Source organism: Zootoca vivipara, chromosome Z1, assembly GCF_965207765.1.
Source record: "Zootoca vivipara chromosome Z1, rZooViv2.hap1.1, whole genome shotgun sequence".
Lineage (NCBI taxonomy): Eukaryota > Metazoa > Chordata > Lepidosauria > Squamata > Lacertidae > Zootoca > Zootoca vivipara.
This window is the reverse complement of record NC_142583.1, coordinates 60137772-60162485: the sequence shown is the minus strand read 5'-3', so window position 1 is coordinate 60162485 and position 24714 is coordinate 60137772. Positions and strand designations below refer to the sequence as shown.

Genomic DNA, 24714 nt, shown 5'->3' with positions numbered 1-24714 from the left:
ACTTATATGGTGGTGACTGCTCTTTAAATGGTACTTCAAAATGTGGTAAACCCAACCTGGTGCTTTTTGGGAGTACTCTTGCTCATTTGAAGGGATGCAGGTGGCGCTGTGGTCTAAACCACAGAGCCTAGGGCTTGCCGATCTGAAGGACGGCGGTTCGAATCGAAAGCACGTCAAAGTGCAAGTAGATAAATAGGTACCACTCCGGCGGGAAGGTCAACGGCGTTTCCATGCGCTGCTCTGGTTTCGCCAGAAGCGGCTTAGTCATGCTGGCCACATGATCTGGAAGCTGTCTGCGGACAAACGCCGGCTCCCTTGGCCTATAGAGCAAGATGAGCGCACAACCAGAGTCGTCCGCGACTGGACCTAACAGTCAGGGGTACCTTTACCTTTACCTTACTCATTTTGATGAGTGGGAAGCCCTGAACTTCCACCCAAATGGCCAGAGCTTGCAGCTCCACTGTTTTAGGGAGCAGCAGTTTGCACTCATTCACTGGTCTTCAACTGGTGGGTCAGGGCCAGCTACTGGGTCATACATAGCCTGATCCAAGGTGGGTCTCAACAGGAGCACTACCACCACATATGGTTTAAGATTAAGAAATGGGTCCCCAAACGCATGTATGTGTAAAAGGTGGGGCCTGTGTCTGAAAAGGCTGAAACCAAAACACATTCACTGCATCTGATATTATTTGTTTGTTTATTTTCAGGGTTCCTACAGAAACAAAATGCTGTACAAGTGTAACATGACAGTCTGCCCTTGTTCCCTAAGGCCCACACTCTTCAGTAAGAATATCAGCACACAGCAGAGATGAAAGTAGATTGAGGGTGAGTTGGAAGTGATAAAGCTGTAAGCCATTCAGGCTCCAACTCAGCTCATGAGGTTCTGCCCCCTAACCTAAACTCAGATTGGGGCAAAGAGGCTACATAACAGAAAGGAAATATTTATCATTTTTATTTTTTTAAAAAAATCATTAACCATAATACTGTGTATCTGTAACTGATTGCACTTCAAGGAACACGATCCTTTTCATAAAGTGTATAATAAGAAGTTATTTTTCAACTATTTGGTTACAATTCATATGCAAATCTTTCCCATTCATAGGATGCCCTAAATAAAAGCATTTCTAAATTAAATTTGAGATATGCTGATTCCTTGACTAGCTCCTATTTGGGGCAGGGGGGAGAGAAAGAAGATATTTCACAAACTACATGCAATGAAATAATAGCTTGAATTCTGATTTAAATGAAAGTGGGTATGGGATAGGAAGCCGGGGGGGGGGGGTGCGTAACCTGCAGTGATGAAAACAAGGAGCATCCTTTCTCCCAGCTCCCTGTCCCACTTAATCTCTACACACATTCACCCTGTCTCCCCAAGCTGCTTTTCTTTTCTTTTTTTTAATAAAGCAAACCTTGTTGAGATCCTAGTATATGCTGCTTTGCATATCTGATACACTTAATGGGTTTTCACATGACACACTAGCACCACGTTCAATAAACGCATGAAGTCCTCCACCCCGATGTCAATGTTTTGTGCAGTGTCTGAAAAGGAAGTTGCCTGTGTCTGTGTGCAACAATATGCACGACAGCCTCTCCTTTCCAAACACCATGCCAAGTGTATGGACACCAAACTTAAACACTTCATATCCTATTGGTTTCTGTTGGAGAATTAAACACATGATGAACTCTCTCCGACTGAAATTTACAGAGCTTACAAGTGGTCAGTCTTGATTGGATCATGCATGCTGGTTGCAAATAACTGTTGAGGCATTTGCCTGATTGCATTTGGAAGTGCCACTAAATGAGTATAGCAATCTTGAAAGAGAATATTTTTGTGCACTACAAATGCAGACGTTTGCCAATGTTTTTCTCCATTATATGTTCTAAGAAAGAAATAAGGCTGTCAACAGAAGAGAATAGTCGTTCCTTTAGCTCTGCTACTTGGAGCAGAGCTGGATCATAAATCTGTTTTCCAAGCTGCTGCTTTTTAAGAGAACTTTTTCATGAAACACAGCTTCATGTATGAAATCGTAAGGAAAGTTATGGTCATGCAAGCAAGTGCAACATGGTTCTGCCACAAGCCCCATGCAGTTGGTTTGATCCCTTGGCTGTTGAGATACTGTTCTCCAGTGCATCTACAAAGAAATGCAAGTAGAGGCTTTGAGAATTAATCCTAGAATTGCAACGTATTATAAGTGTTCCCCTCCCCTCCAGAAGTAGCCAGCGACTGCAGCTTAGCACAGAAAGAACATGTAGCCCTTTCCCAATGGTAGAAGTCCCAATTTCAGTCCTGGGCATCTACTATAGTGGAGCAGGAAAAGATTCCCTATCTTAAACTGAAGAGCCACTGCCATCAGTGTAGACAGCACTGAGCTAGATGGACCACTGGTCTGATTCATTATAAAACAAGGATAGCTAAGCTTTTTGGCCTAAGGGTGCACCCATCCTTAGCCAACACTCTGGGGACCACATGGCAGCAGTAGGTTTGGCTAAGAATGAAGGTAGACACCACACAGAACACAACCTCCATCCTCATCTGGTCAGCTGAAGAGGAGGGATACTGACCCCTCTGCACTCCACAGATGATCAGTCTGATGACCAAGGAATGGGCAATTTGCCTTCCCATCAGGGTACTGGGTTTGGCAGATTTAAAAACTTCTCCACCTAACCCCAGTGCTGTATATAATTTTAACTTCTTCTTTTGACATTACTGCAAAATTAGTGGGATCATTTGGGGGAAGGGATGTGCTTGGGCAGTGGCGGTGAGACTACATCAGCCACCCCCACCCACCCCCGGTATAAATCAACTTCCTATGTTCCATCGGGCCATCCAGAATGACCAAGATTAAATTCTGCAAAATGCACAGCACAGAAAAGAAAAGCTTACAGACTGTGCGTGGATTTTCCATATGCATACAAGTGGGCAGTAAGCATGATCCTAGTTTCATGGTTATGAATTAATTTGCAATTAAGACAGCTGTTTTTTTGTATGTACTTAATGGAATAAGTTATATATATATAGTGAAATGTCCCCCTGACCTGATTTGGCTCAGGGGTTTCTAGAATTCCTCATTTAAAGGGATTAGGCTAAAACCATTCATAGTGCCACTGCTATAATAAAGAGTGTGGTGTCAAAACAGTAACATAGCAATTTCTTTCTAATGCCTTTCTTCCTCTGGGAGGCATCCAAAACAATGATCATTTTTGGAGGGGACAGGGAAGCAAATGAAACCCAAGGCTCACCTAGATCCATTCACATTGCATTAAACTATGGTTCAGTATGTCTGAACGCAGTCGTCGTATTAATGTGAACAGTACTCTCGGGCTTTGTAGGTGCCTCCCGCTAATTGGGTTAGATCTAGTTGGAATGAAAAAATATTTTACTTACATCTGTAATTTGCTAAGCTCTGTACAGCTAGAATTGCTCCAATTTTCATTCATGCTTATATTGCAGAAATTGAGACCAGCAAGTTCATTAACCTGCAGTGCCTTTGAAAGTAAGAAGAAAAAAATGATATAAAGGCATAGTAACAGCTAGAGAGTTGTTGCAGTGTAGTTTCATGTAAAAAATGTTGTAGTGTGCAGACTGTTCTTTTCTAGCTAGTATAGGATAGAAAATGAGCTGTGAGTTTGTTTTGCTGATTTAGTCCTCACTTCAGCTATGACATTTGTTGGGTGATATCAGACAAGCCATTACCATTCAACATTCCCTCTTCCGTTTGCAATATGGGAGTAATATCTTTTCTTAATTAAAGATTTTCTTGATTTACAAAAGTATGTGCAATGTCTCTCGTAACATTTTTACAGATCAGTTTCATTTGTTGCGACATTGGGAAGAAAAGGGAAAAAGAGGTAGATGGGGAAAGATGGGTGGGGATGGGGTCAGGTGACGATGTTTCTATTTTATTTAATGTATGTGGGGTTTTTTTTTGTCAGTGTCGCTTGTTGTGGTTCCCTGCTGTTTGCTTATGTTCCTTTGGTGGTGAGGGATGTTGGAGTTGGCCTAGGGTATGATTGCTCATTTGTTATTGGCTATGGTGGTCTTTGTTTCATGTGTGAGTGGGGGTGGGTGGGTGTTTTGGGTCAGGTTAAATATGGGAGTAATGTTGTTGTAAGGAACACAAAGGTTGTATGTGAAATGCTCTGAGCATTTGGGGAAAGTGCCATATACAGTATATTTGCATGTTTATTATTATTTACAGCCACATAATGGTAGGGTTTTATTTGAAATTGGTGGCTCCCAGACTGTAGACTTTTTTGTGGTGGTGAGTATAAAGGAAGCTATTCTTCAGCCCCAATTACTACAGCTGGGACTTCTCAATCAGTAGATCATGGGGCTCTTAATCTCGGGGTCGTGGGTTCAAGCCCCACATTGGGCAAAAGATTCTTGCATTGCAATGGGTTGGAATATAGATGACCCTTGTGGTCCCTTCCAACTCTTTCGATTCTATGATTCTAAATGACTTTGTAGTCAAATGCTCCAGCAGTCCATGAAGTGCTTCAGCCCAGGTCGACTTTAGGGGCAGCTGTTAACCTAGGCATTGCGGACAGCTTCAGGATTACGTTGAAAGTGATGTGTCCTTTTGCTTTCACTGGATCTTACAACACAATTCTATGCATGTTTACTCAGGAGTATGACCTACATTCAGTGGGCAGACTCTCTAGCAAGTATGTTTACGACTGTAACCTTAGATATGCCTGTAATTATGGGGCAGAATTTCCAAGGGCTTAAGATGATTAGTTTGTCTTTCACCAAGGCTCTGTTGTAGTTACTTTTGGGGGGGGGGGAGTGATTATTTGCATGAAGCACTTACTACCATCCCATATCGAGGTATACTGAAGTACTGGAGCCAGGCAAGCCAGGGCTGTATACTGGTGAGATTTACCAACAACCCAGAGAAAATCTGCAGACAAAACCATAATTAAAAATTTAATCCAATGATGCTTTGTAGTCAACTATCTGGATTTACATAATAAAGAATTAATGAGCCATTTTATAAGGAGTGAGATGCAACATAACCAGACAGTGGAAAGACCTTGTGCAATTGGTACAAAACTGTTTGGGAATCAGCCCTCCTTGAAAGATTTAACAAATAAAGTATGGTTGACACATGGACAGGTCAAGAAAGTTGGCTTTACTCCAGTGTGGTTTAATTCCATAACATATGCCAGTATTCCAGAAAACGAACAATCTCACCCCCCCATCAGCATTTGGCTGAATCTGACTGTTCTAAATTTAAACATAAAGTATTAGCTTCACTTTGGAAACCCCTCCCACGTCCATCAATTTACCAACACTTTATATTGTTTCATAGGTAACATAAGAGGAAAAATGACCATTACTCATACTTAATCTAAGCTCAACCACAAGGGCTCCTGATTAGGTGTTTAGTTATGTGATGTTGAATGTTATCTGTTAACTCTGATCTATCCTGTTTCCCCGTTGTTTTTGTTTAAACCAATTCAGGAACCAAGAACTTACACGTTGACCACTAATAATGAACCCTATGTTGTAGATCAGGCATCCCCAAACTTCGGCCCTCCAGATGTTTTGGACTACAATTCCCATCTTCCCCGACCACTGGTCCTGTTAGCTAGGGATCATGGGAGTTGTAGGCCAAAACATCTGGAGGGCCGCAGTTTGGGGATGCCTGTTGTAGATCATACTGCAAATTTATTATGCTAGTTTTGTGATAGACAAATGACATGAGAAAACCTGGTCTATTTATTAGTATTGTTCACTATTCCTATGGTCCTTGTTTATAAAACTCAATAAAAAGTGATTCCGGCAATAAAATTTTAGTTATTAAAAAAAGGGGGCACCCACCTGATTCAGTTTCCTAGCTGCTGCAATGCCAGCAACTTCCTATCAACCATTTAAGGATACTCACAATCATAAAAACAAAGGTGATGGTCATGAGTAGATTTGCTACAGCCACGACACTCTGTCCTGTGGCAATTGCTAGCCCCATAGAAGTCGCTGTGTAAGATACCATCATCAGAGTAAACATCATGATAAAGAAGGCCTCTGCTGTTGGCTTTAGACCTTAGAGATTGAAAAGAAAAGGCATGTTGTTGATGAAAAAGATACAGTCAAACATTGTACCATGTTACTAGTTTATTAGGCATCATAAACTTTGCATACACTTTATTTTCATGAAGTTGCATCCTTATATTTAATAACGTCTGCATGGGCGAAATGCTTTCTACTCCTTGTGCAGCTTTACAACGAATAATATGAGGTTGCTTATATTTTTCTAGTTTTAGGTGGAAAGCTGAAAGAGCGTGACTTGCCAATGGCCCATTCAGACATTACTTGGCCTTCGGGATAGGCCTGGGCGATATATCGCCCTGGACCGATATAAGGGGTGGACTGCGATGACAGCTTCACTCAGCAGTATATTGCGGGTGAAACAGCTGCCTCCAGAATCCCTCTGCAAACAGCACCTAGCGCACCAAGGAAGCAACAATCTGCAGCCAGGCACTGGAGGCAGAGTGGCTGCGGTTTCACCAGCAATAAACCTGCTGGCTGAAACCACCATCCCACTCTGCCCTTGTACATCTCAGGTTTGCAGAAATATGGAAAAAGTAGGGGAGTGGGAGAAACAAAAGGGATTAAATTCAAGACAAAGCTCCAAAACACTTCAATGAGGGCGAAGCATGGCAGCGGTCATGAAATGATGCCTACCTGATTTGGGTGCCAGAGAGTGCTATTTTTCTAGAAAAAGAGGAACCGGAACTCACCATGAACTCCTCCCTTGTTCTCTTATAATGGCAATAGCGCCCACCTGAGAGGTGCGAGTTCTGGCAAGTTCCAGCTGAAAAAAAAGCCCTGGTGACGGAGGGATGGAATATCCTAGTGTGTAGGGTTGATGGGCTGGAAAGCTGAACAGGAGCATTCGCACACGGCAAAATTTTGTTGCAGGACCCACATGGCAAGCTCTGTTGTATAGCTTCAAAGACAACAGACTTACCTAACATGAAATAAACAACGCTTGTGAAGATAATGCTTGGTAAAGACCTCATGGGTATTAAATCAGCAATTAGGTTTGCGAAGAAATATGCAGAAATTCTGTAGTATCCACTGATGTACTCATGTCTACAAATATAAACAGTACAATATTACCAGGTAAAGTTGTGAAGTACTCAAATAATTTCACACAATAAACAACCGAGATACATTGTATGGAGTTTGGCGAAACTTTGAGGTTGCCATTACAAGAATAAAACCAATAAAAAAATTACATCTGTTTAGTCTTATTTATCAGTCTTTCAAGAAAACATGCTAGGAATTAAATAGTTTTTTTAAAAAAATATCTGCCAGAAAAATATACATTGGGGTCATGCAGACCAGAGATGTAAAACAGTTACTTCCTCTTCTCAGGGAAGGCTAGAAATTGTAGTTTGGGTTAGACTATAAGACTGCCTCCTTCCCTTTAGAACTTCTTGGGTGTTAAGATCAGCATAGGGTAGAACTCCTGGTAGTTCACCACCCTCAGGCTTGGTTTTTTTTGGGGGGGAGTGGCCTGGAAGAAGGTGTGACCCTATGCTGTAATAATAATAATTTTATTATTTGTACCCCACCCATCTGGCTGGGTTGCCCCAGCCATTCTATGCAACTTCCAACAGATATAAAAACATAATAAAACACCAAACATTTAAATAAAACTCCCTATACTATAAAATTACCTCTCCACAGAGGTGTATCTGAGACCTTCATTATGTAGTTTCTGTCTCATTCTTTTCCTGGGCTTAAATATTAGGACCCACCCTATTCCTGTGACTCTTAATATGTTTTGAACTCGTTTTAATATTGCGTTTTAAAATTGCAACCTGCCCTGGGACCTTATGGTGAAGGGCGGGTAAGAAAGATCATTCTTGAAATAAATAAATAAACAAATAAATAAGGTAAATATAATGATGATGATAATAATAATAATAATAATAATAATAATAATAATAATAATAATAACAACAACAATACAGTGTTGCCTGTTCAGCAGTGTTCTACTTACATAAATATCTTCTTCTCCACAACAAAAAGTTCAATAGCGGAAATGCTGCTGAAACACTGGTTGGTGGTCATAAAGAACATAGCACCAATTCTATTGGGGGGAGGGAATAAGGATTGTCGAAAAAATATTTGATATTTGCAAAAAGGACCCTCTTTCCTCCCCAAAACCCACTTCTTTAGCAAGCTCATCCTTGGACGATCCCATGTTCTCATCACCACTGCCTCGCCAGAACCTCCATTTCTGGTAGAAAACAGGCCTTTACAGCTGCCAATTTATGTTAAAGATACTAGTCCATTGGGAGGTGAGTCAAGGCAGAATGGGAAGGGCAAGTACTTAATCTTGCAGGAATGGCAGCAAAGCTGGGAGGGGAGGGAGTCAGAAATTTAAAGGAGGAGCTGCCATCGCCTGGTTTTACAAGACAGAACAGTAAGATACTGACTGGTTAGCAGTCCTATCCAGTTTAAGAATACAGTAAAAGAGATGTATAAAGGCCAAGCAGAAAATAGTCTTTATTTTACAGTAGGCTTCCTCAAACTTGGCCCTCCAGATGTTTTGAGACTACAATTCCCTTCATCCCTGACCACTGGTCCTACTAGCTAGGGATCATGGGAGTTGTAGACCAAAAACATCTGGAGGGCGGCTGAGTTTGAGGAAGCCTGTTTTACAGGCTGTCTTTTTAAAGTGACAGAGCTAAATTGCAAACTTCAAAATGGGAAGCACCAATGTTTCTTAATGCTTCCAGTTCCAGGAAGCCACAGGAGGGGAGAGTGTGCTCTTGGGCTCAGATCCTGCTTGCTGGTTTCCCACAGGCAACTGTGAGAACAGGATGCTGGTATGAGGCATCTTTACAAACTATATGAAGAAGGTAAGGTAAAGGTAAAGGGACCCCTGACAGTTAAGTCCAATCAAAGGCGACTCTGGGGGTTGCGGCGCTCATCTCACTTTACAGGCCAAGGGAGCTGGCGTTTGTTTGCAGACAGCTTTCAGGTCATGTGGCATGGAAACACCGTTTACCTTCCCACCGAAGCGGTACCTATTTATCTACTTGCACTGCATGCTTTCGAACTGCTAGGTTGGCAGGAGCAGGGACTGAGCAACGGGAGCTCACCCCGTCGTGGGGATTCGAACCACCAACCCGATCGGCAAGCCCTAGGCTCTGTGGTTTAGACCACAGCGCCACCCTTCTGAAGAAGGTAGATTCCCCAAATTATGATTGGCTTAGTGTAGATTAAAAACTCCACAGGTAAGCAAATTGTCTCTCCGTAAAGTTTAAAATGATTACAGGCAACCAAAGATTATAGGAACTGTATAGTAGTGGAAGGAAGTCAACTGTTTTCTTTTTGGTATTTTTTTTCCTTTTTTTCTAATTTTTATTTTCGTAATTTTTGTATTTTTCTTTTTACTATTCATTTTTTCTGCATATGCTAGTTAAGGTAATATGTATTATTTGTACAATATACTGCTTTTTGTATGTATGTAACTTATATATAGCAAATAAAAATTATTGGGGGAATCAAAAACTGCAGCCACTTTCTCATCACACGGCCCCCGGATTGCTCACCTGTTCTGCAAACCAATATTATCGTTCGTTACCCCATAGAATATGGCACCTACGACTGATGCCAGGAAAACGGTAACACAGACCTGAAATATAAACATAATATAGAGCAGTGTTATATTGCATACAATCGAGTGCAAAAATCACTAGCTGTCAACTACAAAATTGAAGACAAATGCAAATCGAATTTCTTCTGAAAGCTGGAGTTGTCATTAGCAATGAAACACCCTCCAGCAGCTAAAAACCATCACATGCACCATATTAGTTATCATGGTTTCATATAGAACTTTGGAATTTAGCAGGTTAAACCGGCTGCAGCCTGAGAAACTGCATACCAGACACGTGCCTTTTTCCTTTTAAGGAGGCATTTGAAATCGGCTCAAGCTGTTTATATTGTTTAGGCAGTGGAAGACAGGAGTGCCTGGTGTGCTATGGTCCATGGGGTCACGAAGAGTCGGACACGACCAAACAACAACATTTTGCAACTGACTTTTATTTTTTGGATTATGGCTGTTTTACTGAGGTCTCATCTCCTGCTGCTATTTATTTTGTGGGTGCACGGTTGTATTTTTTTTATTTTTTATTTACACAGTGCAATAGAATTCTATTCAAATCTACTCGGAAGTAAGTTCCTGGAATGTAAAGGGGCTTCCTCCCGAGCCTGGGACATAGAATTGCAGCCCAAGCATTTTTTTATTACTCGGGTTTCTTAGCATGATCTACATTTGAAATAATAATATTTTTGATATCATTAATAAAATAATATTAATGATAAAGTAAGTCTCATAACTGGCAGTGGCCTGTGATGATGTATGCAGCAAACTTTGAAGAAGGGTGTGGATTCAAGGCAGCCCAAATAGGTTCAGAATAGGGTTTCCCAAACGAGTCTCCAGCCATTTTTTTTTTGGACTACAATTCCCTTCACCCTTGAGCACTGGCCCTGCTAGGTAGGGATGACTCAAAATGTATTGGGCTGGTACTGCCAGAATGGTTAAGAGACCGCATATCAAGAATTAAGTATGAATGATTAAAACTGCGGCCAATGTGATGGTATCAGGCAGTTTGGCAAGAACAGCCCTCAAACGCAACAGAGGGCCCTCCATACATGGTACCGTGATGCTAAGAACCTGCCGAAAGGACCAAATGTCAGGGATAATCCAAGCACTAAGCCAATTGTAGTAGAAAACAAGGATCATAGCAAGGCCCAATTGAGAAGATTAAAAAAAGAGGGCTAAACGAACTGTAGGGCATTTGGAGACCGCCTTTCAAATCCATTCCTAATGAGGTTAGGGAGATCAAAACGATTGGAGGGGCTGGGGAGTCAGGACCGTTAACCCTGGAAGATTAAAAAGCTCTAAAAGGGCATTATTCTTGTCACAAGGTCAAGCTTTTACAAAGCAATTAAGGGAGATCTCCATAATATCAACATACACATGGAATCAAAGGCCGTAATTCTAGGATTCTGAGGAGATTTTCGGCTTGTGGACAACAAAAGTATGAGGCGGAATCAAATGGATCTAATTAGATGTTTTATAGAGCCCCAACGTCTAAGGGCCGAATAGGTTTGCTGAACATCTAAAGGTGGGAGAAACTTAAACCTTCTCATGGCCTTCCTCTTCTCCCCTGCGCTCCCCTCACCAAGATAACCTTCCCCTTTCAGGACACCCAGATGCATATTTGTTGGGGCTCAGAATAAATGCAGCTGGGGGAAATACAGGCCTAAAGCTGATTTGGGATAAGCAACATTCCCTTGTTCACCACTTCAAATCATATCCCGCCTCTGCCACTTTTTTGACCAGGAGGAGCGTGGAACCTTTTAATTTTCTTCTTTTTTATGCATACCTTTATATAAACAATGAAGGGAAAAGGGAAATGGCAGTAAAGCATGTCAATTTCATAGTACCAGTTTAAAAGGCCTATGGGGTTAAAACCAAGTGGGGAACTTCCTTTTCAGCCTGAGGGACGCTCTCTCTTCTGAGCACCCTTCCAGGGTGGAGGGATGGGCGAGAGCTGCAGTCAGCTGAGTCAACTGCAGGTGCAGAGATCACATGCTCTTTGCTTCTCGGTGGTGGCACCCACCCTGTGGAATGCCCCCCCCCACTAGAGGTCAAAGAGAACAACAATGACCAGACCTTTAGAAGGCATCTCAAGGCAGCCCTGTTTAGGGAAGCTTTTAATGTTTGATGGATTTCTGTATTTTAGTGTTTTGTTGGAAACCGCCCAGAGTGGCTGGGGGAACCCGGCCAGATGGGCGGGGTATAAATAATAAATTACCGGTATTATTATTATTATTATTATTATTATTATTATTATTATTATTATTATTATTATTATTATTCCAGCCCCAACTTAGCCTGGCCAGGCACAGCTGTGAACATTTCCTCAGGCGTTCTCCACCTAGGTTCAGCTGGAACTCTCTCCCACATTCCCTCAGACATTCCCCACCTGTGTTTAGCTGTCATTCTCTCCAAGCTGCTATGTGCATGCAGCCAAACTCTTCTTCCCTCCTAACAGTAGTGGTGGGGAGAGGGGCGTTTGGGCTCCTTGCTTGCTTTGATCAATTCTTCCACCGGTCCCATATTCATTCCACCGAGTCCCTGCTGCTGCTCTCTGCAAGGTCTCTCCCCCCCCCCCCCGGCACTCTTCATCCTCCCTGTCACTTTCCCCCGACCAAGCCTCTTCCAGGTGATCCTCGCCCTCAGAGCCAGTCTCCTCTTCCCTTAAGGCAGGGGTAGGCAACCTAAGGCCCGTGGGCCGGATGCGGCCCAATCGCCTTCTCAATCCGGCCAGCGGAGGGTCCGGGAATCAGTGTGTTTTTACATGAGTAGAATATGTCCATTTATTTAAAATGCATCTCTGGGTTATTTGTGGGCCTGCCTGGTGTTTTTACATGAGTAGAATGTGTGCTTTTATTTAAAATGCATCTCTGGGTTATTTGTGGGGTATAGGAATGCGTTCATTATTTCTTCTCAAAATATAGTCCAGCCCACCACATGGTCTGAGGGACGGTGGACCGGCCCACGGCTGAAAAAGGCTGCTGACCCCTGCCTTAAGGCATCCTCCTATCTCCTGCTTTAGCCAACGCCCTCTTTCCCTGCCCTCTGTGTAGGGGCCAACCATGAGACACAGTACAGTATGTATTTTTGGCCTAATATGTAGGTCTCCTCAGCGAAATGGGTGCTGCTTCCTAATATGGAGCTGGAGACCAGGATAGCCACTATTAATTAATTAATTAATTAATTAATTAATTATTCTGAAGTCTATGAACAGAAAACCCTGTGGCAAGGGGGAAGGAGACAGAAAACAAGAAACTTAAAAGAGAGACTTCTGGTTATTCAAAACAAGTAAAACAAGATAGGGCCTTCTCTGTGTTGCCCCCCCCCCAGACTTTGGCATGCTCTTCCCACAGAGGTATGGATGACACCTACACAGGGCTTTTTTCCCACTGGAACTCAGTTCTGGCACCTCTCAGGTAGGCCCCATTGCCATTACAAGAGAACAAGGGAGGAGTTCATGCTGAGTTCTGCCGCCTCTTTTTCTAGAAAAATAGCACTGTGCCTACACTACAGTTGTTCCAGTGGCAACTCAAAACATACCCGTTTCCCTAGGAATTTTAGTTTTAGTGGCTTGTGTGAATGTCATGGAACCTCTTGTTTTTGCTGCTGGTTTTTACTGGTTTAGATGCTGCTTATTTTAACCGCTTCATTTTATTGGTTCTGTTTTTAATTCCCTTGCCGTATTTAATGGTTGCATCTTTTACGGAGAGAGGGAAACAAATCTCATAAATAAAGAAATGGTTTAGGTGAGCATCATCCAATATAGTCGGGCAACTACCATCCCCAAAACAAAATGTGGGTGGTCATCATGACACCTGGTGAAATATTCCAGCATCTATGGGAAAACACTGGTGCATTCTAGTATCCATTTGTTATTTCTGCCATTTTCTCCACCTGGAAGCCCCCAATAGCCCAAGCTTCTTTCTTGTGCAATCAACATGCGCACAGCAGTAACTCACCAGCTGCACAAGTCGGTGCAAGTATTGTATCACTGGGGTGTAGATTAATGAAGAAAGCACTTTAAATGACTAGTATTACCTGTGCTATGGAGGCTTGCGGGTTGCCTAGCAGATTTTTGAACGTGCGTTTAGAGACCCACTTGAGCTGGTGAAAGAAGGGAGTGGAGTAGGTGATTTGTCGGAAAGAGGTCTGCCTCTGGATCACCGAAGTCAGCCTCTCTAATTCTGCTTTGGTTTCTTGGTAGAAAGTGGAACTGGAATACTTCTCTGCCAATTTCTCTGGCAGTGACTTATCATGACTGATGTGTTCGTCAATGTTATCTTTGGAGAGATGGGGAAATACATTTAACATGGTCTTCTGGATCTATAGGAGTTGAGCTAGAGCACAAAATACAAAACATAAAAGCCTGGTATTGTACTTTATACGACATAAGCTTTTGTGGACTAGGGTTCATACCATCCAAAGAGGCTCTTCGCTTTCAGTTTTGTCCGCTGTTTGAATGAAATGGACACAGGAAGAACCTCAATTGCCCACCTAGTCGAACATCCTGTTCTCAGCAGATACCCGTGGGAAACCCACAAGTAGGACTCAAGCACAAGGACCCTCTTCCCTCCTGCAGTTTCCAGCAACTGGCATTCAGAAGCATTACTGTCTCTGACCGTGGAAGCAGAGCATGGCCATCATGCCTAGTAGCTGTTGATAAGTAGATCTTCCATGAATTTGTCTGCTAATGCAGCCTAAGACTGGAATAGCTTCTTCTTCATTTTGCAGCCATGTTGCATTGGTGGTCCAACTAAGACACCTAGATGCTTTTCACATGTACTTGATCTCTCAGGTGACATTCCAAAGTTAAGACATGGTGACAGAGAAGAAGACCCTGTCCCATGTTCAGCCTGGCCCAACGACCCTAAGGAATGACCAGAGTTGTATGATAGGAGGCAATCTTCCAGGTATCCTGGTCCTAGACCATTAGACTGCAATCCCAACCCTCTTTGTGCCAGGATGAAGTGGTTTTGGATTGACTGGAGGCCTTCAGTGTCTTCCAGCCACAGAGTAATGCCGGAGTCACTCTACAAGGGCAGTTTCCCATTCCAAGCATGTGAGTGGACAGAAGAACTATTAGCAGGTCCACACAAGCAGTAAAGTACCAAAATGAGGCAGGGAGGGGCTAAGCAGGCCCAGGATGTGCTAGCTCCACAGCCAACCCAACTGCCATCACTCGACAGCATCAGGTCCAATTGCTGCACCAACTCCAGGCTCGCACAGGGATTTATGCCTACTTATGCCCCTGCTAGCATGAGTGACGGGGGTCTGGATGCAATGGTGGCTCAGCAGCAGTTCACTGCTGCCTGGGCAGGATTTGAGCTTCCTTGTCAGGCTGGTTTGAAACCAGCCCTTTGTTGCTCTGATCCAACAGTTACTTATAGAATCATAGGACTGTAGAGCTGGAAGGGGCCACGAGGGTGTAGTCCAACCCCGTGTGATGCAGGAATCTTTTGCCCACAACCCTGAGATTCAGGGTCTTATGCTTTGTCGACTTGTGGGTGCTGAGACTTCACCATGTATCAGTACCAGTGGGAGGTAGGCGTGAATGCTGACTGAATGCCATCATCTGCACAACACATGGGTATGATCTTTGTATAGATTGTTGTGCTGGCACCAGCACTATGCAAACCAATGGTCTCTGAATGGTATCGTACAGGAGCGATTTCTCTATGGCAAAGCTAATCAGTGCAGAATGCATCTCTTCATATAGCACACCACGCAGTGACTCTAAGAAAGAAACTGTGTTTTGCATACCTATTTCAATTTCACCGGTCTTGTTTGAAGCCACAGCTGTCGAGTCTCCATTAATGACATCCAGAAAGAAGTCAGCAGGGTTGTTGTACGGTTCGCACTCGTAACCTACAAAGAAATAAAATGCTTGCAGGTCTTTCAATGAGCAGGTGGTGAAAATGTATTGCAAAGTACTTGGGATTGTGTATTCAAAATATTCAGATCTGTCCCCCACCCCACCCCAAAAGGTCTCCAGGTTATCAAACAGCCTGCAGCCACCCATGCTCTGGTAACTTCAAGACTGGGCTATTGTGATAAATATATCAACCCACTCCCCTGTGGCAAAGCCAAATTGAGCTGACTTTAACAAAACAACAATGGGGAGATATGCTCACATATAGCAGCCCCCACTATGTTCAGTAGAGAGTCTTCTGAAACCTTACCACTGGATTTGAAAAATTCTAGGGCGTTCTGAGCTGGTCCATGATATAGCATCCTTCCTGCTGCCAGTAAGGTCAATTTATCAAACAGTCGGAATATGGAGTAGCGAGGTTGGTGGATGGAAAAGATTATTGTTTTCCCTTGCTTGGCCATCCTGAACAGAGTAGGCAGTAAGAAAGGTGTCAACCGGCTTAAGGTTTTGTAAAACATAGTATTACTCATTCAAAATCTGCAAGCTAAAAAAACCCCTGCAATTCATCATAGATCGAAATTCTCAACATACAGCTGCGCAAAGTGAAGAGACCACCTCTCTCTGTGTTGCCCCACCTCTTCTCTATAGCCCAGTAGCTATGACTACTTCCATAATGGGCACTGAATATTGATGTTCGGTGTTCTAGCTGACAAGCTGATTTCACCCCCCCATTTGGCCCAACAGATACAGTAGCTTCTGCCTTTTTTCAGTTCTGCTCCATGTTCGAAACTCCCATTGTTCTAGGGCACATTTTGTGGCGGGGAATTTCATTAGCACGAGTGGTTTCTGAGCTCTGGGTGCAGTACTGCGCCTAAGATTTCAGATTAAACCTGCAGAATGGAAGGAAAGGAGGCCCTTTTCCTGCCTCCCCACTTCTAGCTACTCTCTGAAGGCTAGAGCAGAGACCCTCTTAAGAATATTAGGGGGGTGGACAGGGGAAGGACTAGACCATGTGAAAAACGGACATAATATTTTAGCTGCCGTTCCTTCATTTTCAGCTTTGTATTCTTGTTATTAAAAAAAGCGTGCCTAGACATTTCGTTGCGCTCATAACCTAGGTTTAAGGTGTCATTTAGCTCCTAGCTTTCATATCTCAGTTTCTAACACTGGCTTTGCTGTATGGCAAGCTAAACCTGGGAGTAGGCTGTCAGAAACGGCTTGGGAGTGGGGTTAAGGGTTTTTTTTAATATATTGTTAGGTTACTAGTACTTCTTGAAGTGTGCCTGGTTGTGCACTTCCATAATACCTGCTCAACTGCATACCTGTGAAGGAAGAGATTATGAATGCATTGCACACCTCCAGGAAAATGAGGCTTGTTAAAGGCTGGCTACAATCCCCCAATGTCCGGTGAGCCGCAGGACAAAAAGGAACCTAGTCCACAAGGCCTAATCCACTCTTTCAGCAGCATTTATTATCACCGTACTCTCCCCACAGGTCAATTCTGTGTCCAGGGCAGCTGTCTATCAGCTCCATCTGGTACGCAGGCTGAGATTCTACCTGCCTGCAGATTGTCTCGCCAGAGTGGTGCATGCTCTAGTTATCTCTCGCTTGGACTACTGCAATGCGCTCTACGTGGGGCTACCTTTGAAGGTGACCCGGAAACTACAACTAATCCAGAATGCGGCAGCTAGAGTGGTGACTGGGAGCGGCCGCCGAGACAACATAACACCAGTCTTGAAAGATCTACATTGGCTCCCAGTACGTTTCCGAGCACAGTTCAAAGTGTTGGTGCTGACCTTTAAAGCCCTAAACGGCCTCGGTCCAGTATACCTAAAGGAGCGTCTCCACCCCCATCGTTCTGCCCAGACACTGAAGTCCAGCTCCGAGGGCCTTCTGGCGGTTCCCTCATTGCAAGAAGCCAAGTTGCAGGGAACTAGGCAGAGGGCCTTCTCGGTGGTGGCGCCTGCCCTGTGGAATGCCCTCCCGTCAGATGTCAAAAGGAAAACAGCTACCAGATTTTTAGAAGACATCTGAAGGCAGCCCTGTATAGGGAGGCTTTTAATGTTTAAGAAATTAGTGCATTTTAATGTTTCTGTTGGAAGCCGCCCAGAGTGGCTGGGGAAACCCAGCCAGATGGGCAGGGTATAAATAATAAATTATTATTATATTATAAATTATTATTGTCTTGTTATGAGGCTGCGAGTATTGTAAGTCCCATCAAAGAACTCTAACATTCCCCCCCAAAAAAATCAAGTGCTGTTACTGTATCCAAGATTGATTCTCTGAAAAACACTAAACCTATTTAACAAAGCCTCATTTATTTATTGTACAGTATATGACTCTTTCTCAAAGTACCTGGGGAAAGCACAGGTGGGTTCCCCTAGCTCAACAAAAACCTGTGAGATGGGGCAGGCTCAGAGGGAGAGACTGACCCAAATTCACCCTGTAAGTCTAACCAGTTTGGGTCTTAATTATCTAGGGGGAATGTCGCCTTCCATACAAAACTTCCTGGCACTTAAGATCTTCCGATGATGCCCTGCTCAGGATTCCATCTCATGGGGAAGCTAGGTTGGCCCTCTTTTTTGCAATCGTACCTACCAATAGAAGTTCATACCACTTTTCTGCACAAAACAATTTGTCCCATCTGACCTTTTAAAGCTGACTACCACATCCTATGTTTTCTGGCTGTTTTGCTATATTGTTTTTACTTTTTTTGGACTGGTTTTAGAGAAGTAATTGGTTTACTGTTGTGTTTTAACATTTGGAAATCACTGCAATACATTGTATGTACATCGGCACATAAATAATTTTAAGTAAATAAATTGTGGTGCCTGGTATATAGTGCAGTGAAGTGCAGAATTTAATAGTCAAGTAAAACTGATGGCTGGTTGAAAGACGAAAGCAAGGTTTATTACTTATGGCAAAAACAAAGCCACATGTCAGCTCAAGCTTACATGTGGCCAACATGGAATCAAGTTAACAATAACTGATTTGGAGAAGCAGGAAAGAAGTAAAGCATGAGAAGCAATCAATATATCAACAAGCAGTTCATTAAGAAGGAATCAGGAAGGGAATAATAGGTTGCCTTTCTCCACCCCTCCCACTGGTTCAGGTAACTTATTGCAAGCATTGTTGTTTCCTAGCATAAATAACATGGCTAAGTACGGTAGAACTTTGAACGCAGGTGTTCTCTCCAGCCCAATTCCAACCCTATCCACTAAATCCCAGTGGCTCACACAAGAACCATACTTTGGGCATCACATTTCCTTGCATCGATGCTGAAGAAAGTGCTATTATTTTTATCCCATGCACAGCCAAAGACATGCAGTACCTTTCCTAGCAATTACCTTTTCATGAGTAGCAGGACAGCATTGGCTGTGCTGGCATCCAATCCAGTGGTTGGCTCATCTAAGAACAAGATTCCAGGATCAGTGATAAGCTCCATGCCAATATTGGTCCGTTTCCTCTCTCCCCCCGATATGCCACGAATGAACTGGGTTCCAACCTAATGCAAAACAAGAACTTGAACAATATTGTGTTCATCGATGATGCCATATAAATAATGTTTAAAATATTAAAGATTAAAATAATTTCATTTATAATGATAGAGAAGGGAAAAAAGAAAGTGAGTATGGAAAAAAAACATATACCATACATTAATATACAAATGTGTATATTCTTATTATCCTAATACACATATAATTGTCAATAACCTAATATATTCTGTGTAAACTCATTTCAAATATTGTTGTATTCAAAGATAGTCTGTGTCTATAAGCTATCCATATTTTGCAAATGTTGTCATGTTGTCAAGCCATTGATTAAGAGGAATCGTATGTCTCTATTCTTCCAATCCATCAGTATCAATCTCTTGGCCACTATTAGGGCACATAGAATCCATTTTCACTGTCCTGTTGTCAATTTCAATGCAACGGGTATATTGTTCAAAAGAACATTCACCTCTGAAAATCTTAATTTTTTCTGTAGTGCCTTGTTGATATAGTTTTTCTCCCAGAATGTAGTAAATGTTGGACGTACCGGTAGTTTCGGAGAAGCAATGATGATACTGTCTGACTGTTTTGAAAGTGCTTAAAAAAGAGCCTGCTGGATCAGGCCAATAGCCCATCTAGCCCAGCACCCTGTTCACAGACACTGAACTGTTACCTTTGAATCTGCCACTTTCGTCAAGCCCAGCTCATTGAGGATCTGGTTGATCCTATCCTCCTTTTCCTGCTCCCTGACAGTCTTCGGTAATCGGAGGGCAGCTGAGAACTGGAAGTTCTCCCTCACGGTCAAAGTCCCCATGACCACATCATCCTGGACAAATCCAAAGGAAACAGATAGACACGCAACTCAAATCGGGAGCTCCAGTTCACATACCAAAGCCACAAATCACGCACGCAGCTCCAGGCAAACCTTCTCTATTCCATGCTCTGCAACATTTGCATAAAGCAAACTGGGCTATGCATTGCACTGGGCAATGCTGATTTAATACTGGATTTTGTAAAGGGTGAAACAAACAGAGTCAGAGACTTTCGGTGGCTTACCTGCACGACATACCCAGAGATGCATTTAAAATTGGCAGGTTGAGGGGCTCCATTGATTAGAACGTCTCCACTCAAGCCATGGGGATCTTTCCTTGCGGCTAAAATATCCAGTAGTCTAGAAGAAAAAAGCAGAAGAAAAAGACACCCACCCACCCAACTTTTTTTTGTTAAAGCACACTGGGACATAGCTGTCAAGTTTTCCCTTTTCTCGCGAGGAAGCCTATTCAGCATAAGGGAATTTCCCTTTAAAAAAAGGGAGAACTGTGACAGCTATGCACTGGGAGTCAAACTGGATTTGATTGTGCACAATTTTAATGGAAATAACTCATCCCAACCCTTTCCAAAAGCAACTATATGGACAAGAGGAAAGCTGCTTTCCAGTGCAAAAGTATAGCTGGGGAGGATTTTCATCAGGCCCAAGGTATGGAGGGAAAGGAGTAACGTCACCCCCCACAATGGTTCTGATCTGATTCTGCTTTTCCCAGGTGTGGCTGCTATTTAAGATTTTTATTTTAAAAAGCACAGACCACCAAATTCATGGAACTATAGACTTAGAAGGGACCATGAGAGTCATCTAGTCCAGCCCCCTGCAACGCAAGAATCTTTTGCCCAACATGGGGCTCGAACCCACAAACCTGAGATTAAGAGCCTCATGCTGTACTGATGGTGTTGGCTCCTGAAGCCTATCATTTTACGTACCTAGAAAAAAACTAATTTCTATTAATTTAACCAAAATGTCTTTTGAATTCCCAAGCCACATTACAACCTTTTCCCCTCGTTTGGGGAAATTGAAAGTTGAAAATTTCAACACACCCTATTACACCCTATCACACGATGGGATGATATCCCCTCTTCTCCCCTCCCCTCCAGTGCTGTTCTGGGCGGTCTCCCAGTCCTCCATAATAGATTGTGTGTGTGTGTGCGTATGTGTGTGTGTGCGTGCAGGAGGCGTACGGGGAAGAAAGGAATCCCCATGATTTTAGCCGGAGGCCTTCTGCCGGCTTCTGCTAGCAGAACAGGGTAGATGAATCCAGCCCTGTGTGTTGGACATAACTTGCAGTTTGTTCACACAGATGTCTTGACACAGGTTATAGACTGCTCTGCTCCTCTGTCTGGCTCTGTCAAGACCATAATAGTACATTCAGCATCGTTTAGCTCAGGGTCCCCAAACTACGGCCCCCGGGCCGGATGCGGCCCAATCGGCCTTCCAATCCGGCCCGCGACGACCCCCGCCGCCCGCTGCCGCCGCCCGCTCTCGCAGCGCACAGCGCAGCGACGATCTAAAAGATCGGCAAAAAATCGCCGAAAATCCTTTGTGCGCATGCGTATGGGCCTCTCCCGACCCGGAAGAGGTCATTTCTGGTGCACTTCCGGGTCGGGGGAGGCCCATACGCATGCGCACAAGTGATTTTCGGCGATTTTTTTCCCGCCCGTGTGCGTGTGCGCATGCGCACGGGCACGCACTCCCCCGCCCTCCGGCCCGCCGCGCGGTAAGTCTGGGGACCCCTGGTTTAGCTAGTCCCACTGAGAAACATAACTGAGGACATGCTCACAACATTATACCAGAATTGCAGGAACAGGCTGATCCTCCAGCAAAATTATTTAAGACCAGACTATGAACCCTTCTGGGCTTCAATATATGAAGCCATGTTTTCTGCCTGGAGGGCTTTCTTTTAGTCAAGGGTATGAATTAGGGCCAAGTTAACATGTAGCCGCTTTTGCTCACTGCCACGAGACTTACGAAGACTTGCCACAGCCAGTTGGCCCCAGGATTGCGTTCAGTCCAGGCCGCATTATGCCACTGCAACACACAAAACCAGCACATTTCTTGTGAGTTGTTTTGCCTTCGGTACATTGCATCTATTAGTCAAACTTAAGCCCCAGATTGATTTGTGAAGCCTGGGTTTGAAAAGGTTGGAGGCCTTTAAAAATGCTGCCGTACAATATTCTCAACATGCCCCTGCGAGTGAACATTACAGCGGCAATGCTAGACAAGCTCCCCTTCAGGATGGCATACATACATACATTATTATTATTATTATTATTATTATTATTATTATTATTATTATTATTATTATTATATAAAATAAACTTTATTATATATCGCAACAATTACAATTGATCACAATAAAAACAAATTACAGCCATAAAAGTGTTACAGTTGTCCTATTTCCTTCCCTCGACAACCCCCTCCCTCCCTCCCTCCCTCCCTCCCTCCCTCCCTCCCTCCCTCCCTCCCCTTCCCTGCGACTTCTCAACCTGGTCTGAACTAATCCCTTTTTTCTGCTTTTTTTCTTTTTTAATCTACATACCTTACTTTAACATTTACAATAATTTCATATTATTCTTCATATCCATCAACTTCCCTAATTCGATCTTTTCTTACCCTATTACAATTAACACTTTACATTTTCAAAATAGAACCTTTAAATGTTAGAGTTGAGATTTAAATTCTCTACTTTAATTTGCAGATAATCTGTAAATGCTTTCCAATTATTTTTTTATTCATCCTCTTTTATTCCTTTAATTTTTTTTCGTGTTTTATAGCCAAATTATAATAATTAAATAATTTCTCTTGCCATTCTTCTTTTGTCGGAACATTAGCGGCCTTCCAATTTTTTGCAATTAACACTATTGCGGCAGTTACAGCATAACTTACACAACATCTATCTTTGGGTTTATTACAGTTTATTACAGTTGTATTGCACCTTTACTTCAATGAGCGCAATGTGGTATAATTAAGTTCTCTCCCTCCAGCTGTGCCTCCGGTTTTTTCGAGGCTTCCTCTGCCCGCACTGAAGTAATCTTCAGGTTCCAGGGAGGGTCTGGTCGGAAGCCACAAGGACTCTTCCAGCACTCTTGCTGCCAATTCCAAGTCTGAATCGATTTATTTATTCCCAGCACTGCATGTGTATGTGGTCATGCGTGAGTCGATCACACGTTGCGGGAGGGATGCCTAGAGTTAATGCAGCACTGATCGCGGATCCACAGGGACGCCTGAAACTTACAAATCAACCCTATGGGTCCCTAGGGATAATAGCGACTGCTTTCATAGCACATTATTTCACTTTATCTAAGGGCAAGCTACCAAATATTCCTTAGGGTGTGGCCCCCTGTTACCTTTCACACAGGGAGCAATGTAATTTGGTTAATTATAGTCATATTACTGCCTGTTCTCATGTAGCATTGAACTTCATAGTCAATTACGCACCGTTTGCAACCACAGCAAACCGCAGTCGTGTTTGCTTGATCAGTTTCTCTTCCCGACGTAGGTCGATAAGCGAACACGGGCAGATTTCCACAGCGGTGGCTGCCATTTCAGATCCAGCAATTCCCACAGAAAGTTCCCCATGCCATCTTAGGCAGAAGATCTGTTAGCTGCCAGAGGGCCACCTTTCCTCCACCTGTGCTTTTTAAGGCAAAAATTGTCCACTGAAAGGGCTTTGGATAGTGCAATGAACTCTGAAACCAGCCTTTTCAACCGTTGCAGTCTCCTCTTCCTAACCTATATCACCCAAGTTTCCAGTGGATTTCGCAGGATCTGGTCTCTACCGACAGCTAAGACAGCAGGTAAGGAACTTGGTTGTGGCTGGTTTATCAGAATATTTGACACTCATCCTTCAAAACTCACTCAGTAACACTGCCTTAGGCACTGCCCTTGATCTGTAATATGGAGATAATAATACTGGCCTACATAACAGGGCTGTTGTAAGGATTACAGTACTAAGAAAATGTAGGAGAAACACAGGGGACACTCTCAAAGTATACACACACATACACATAGAAAGTGAGTGCACATTCTGGCTGAGAAATACATACCTGATGTCTCTCAAAATGTCTTTCTCAACTGTTTTACGGCAACCTATGAAGCCAGACTTTGTCTTCACTCTGTACCAGATGTTGTGAAAACTGACTGTGCTGGGTTTCATCTGCTTCTTGCCTGGGATGCCGTTTGTACTGGTCTCGGACATGGTGATGCCAACTTGTGGGTTCTGAGCCATCTTTCCGGAGGAGCTTTATCCCTGTAAACAACAATATGAACACAGACAATATAAGCAACAAAATTCAGGTGGCTCCAAGCTGCCCCTCATTAACAGATATTTAAATTCTTTATTCAGGAGAATGTTTTTCTGCTTCTGTTGTTTTACTGGAAATAATGGATCCTAAACAGAAGCTATATTTTGCTGCATGGTAGCAGAATACAGAAAACATGAGTTTGACCAAACTGCGGGAGGCAGTGCAAGACAGGAGTGCCTGGCGTACTCTGGTCCATGGGGTCACAAAGAGTCGGACACGACTAAATGACTAAACAACAACAACAACAAAGCAGAATACAGCAGGATTCCTCAACCTTGACCCTCCTCAACCTCGGCCCTCCGGATGTTTTGAGACTACAATTCCCATCATGCCTGACCACTGGTCCCGCTAGCTAGGGATCATGGGAGTTGTAGGCCAAAAACACCTGGAGGGCCGAGGTTGAGGAAGCCTGGAATACAGTATTAGGCACCCCCACTCCTCTTTCTACTTTTTTAAGGAATAATTTTTTTGCTGCTATTCTATGTGGGTTCTTTGACTATATAAAGTTCAATAAGAGCTTTTGCTATTTATCTAAAATTAATAAAAGAAAATGATAACGGGATTATTTATTCACTTTTATCTATTTTTATCTGCA

The 24714-nt window shown here is 43.2% G+C and overlaps 1 protein-coding gene across 1 annotated transcript; it reads right to left on the bottom strand.

Annotated features, from left to right (window-relative positions):
- Positions 1–704: 704 nt before the first annotated feature.
- ABCG2 (ATP binding cassette subfamily G member 2 (JR blood group)) lies at positions 705–24167 on the bottom strand. Its single transcript, XM_060278439.2, has 15 exons — positions 23862–24167; positions 21784–21843; positions 20043–20157; positions 19660–19812; positions 18843–19000; positions 15806–15957; positions 15387–15491; positions 13665–13906; positions 9574–9656; positions 8013–8102; positions 6972–7096; positions 5889–6043; positions 4812–4901; positions 3386–3486; positions 705–2132 (listed from the first exon to the last, which is right to left on the bottom strand). The coding sequence occupies exons 1-15, from the start codon at positions 24041–24043 to the stop codon at positions 1985–1987; spliced, it is 1959 nt and encodes a 652-aa protein (XP_060134422.2). The 5' UTR covers positions 24044–24167; the 3' UTR covers positions 705–1984.
- Positions 24168–24714: the final 547 nt, after the last annotated feature.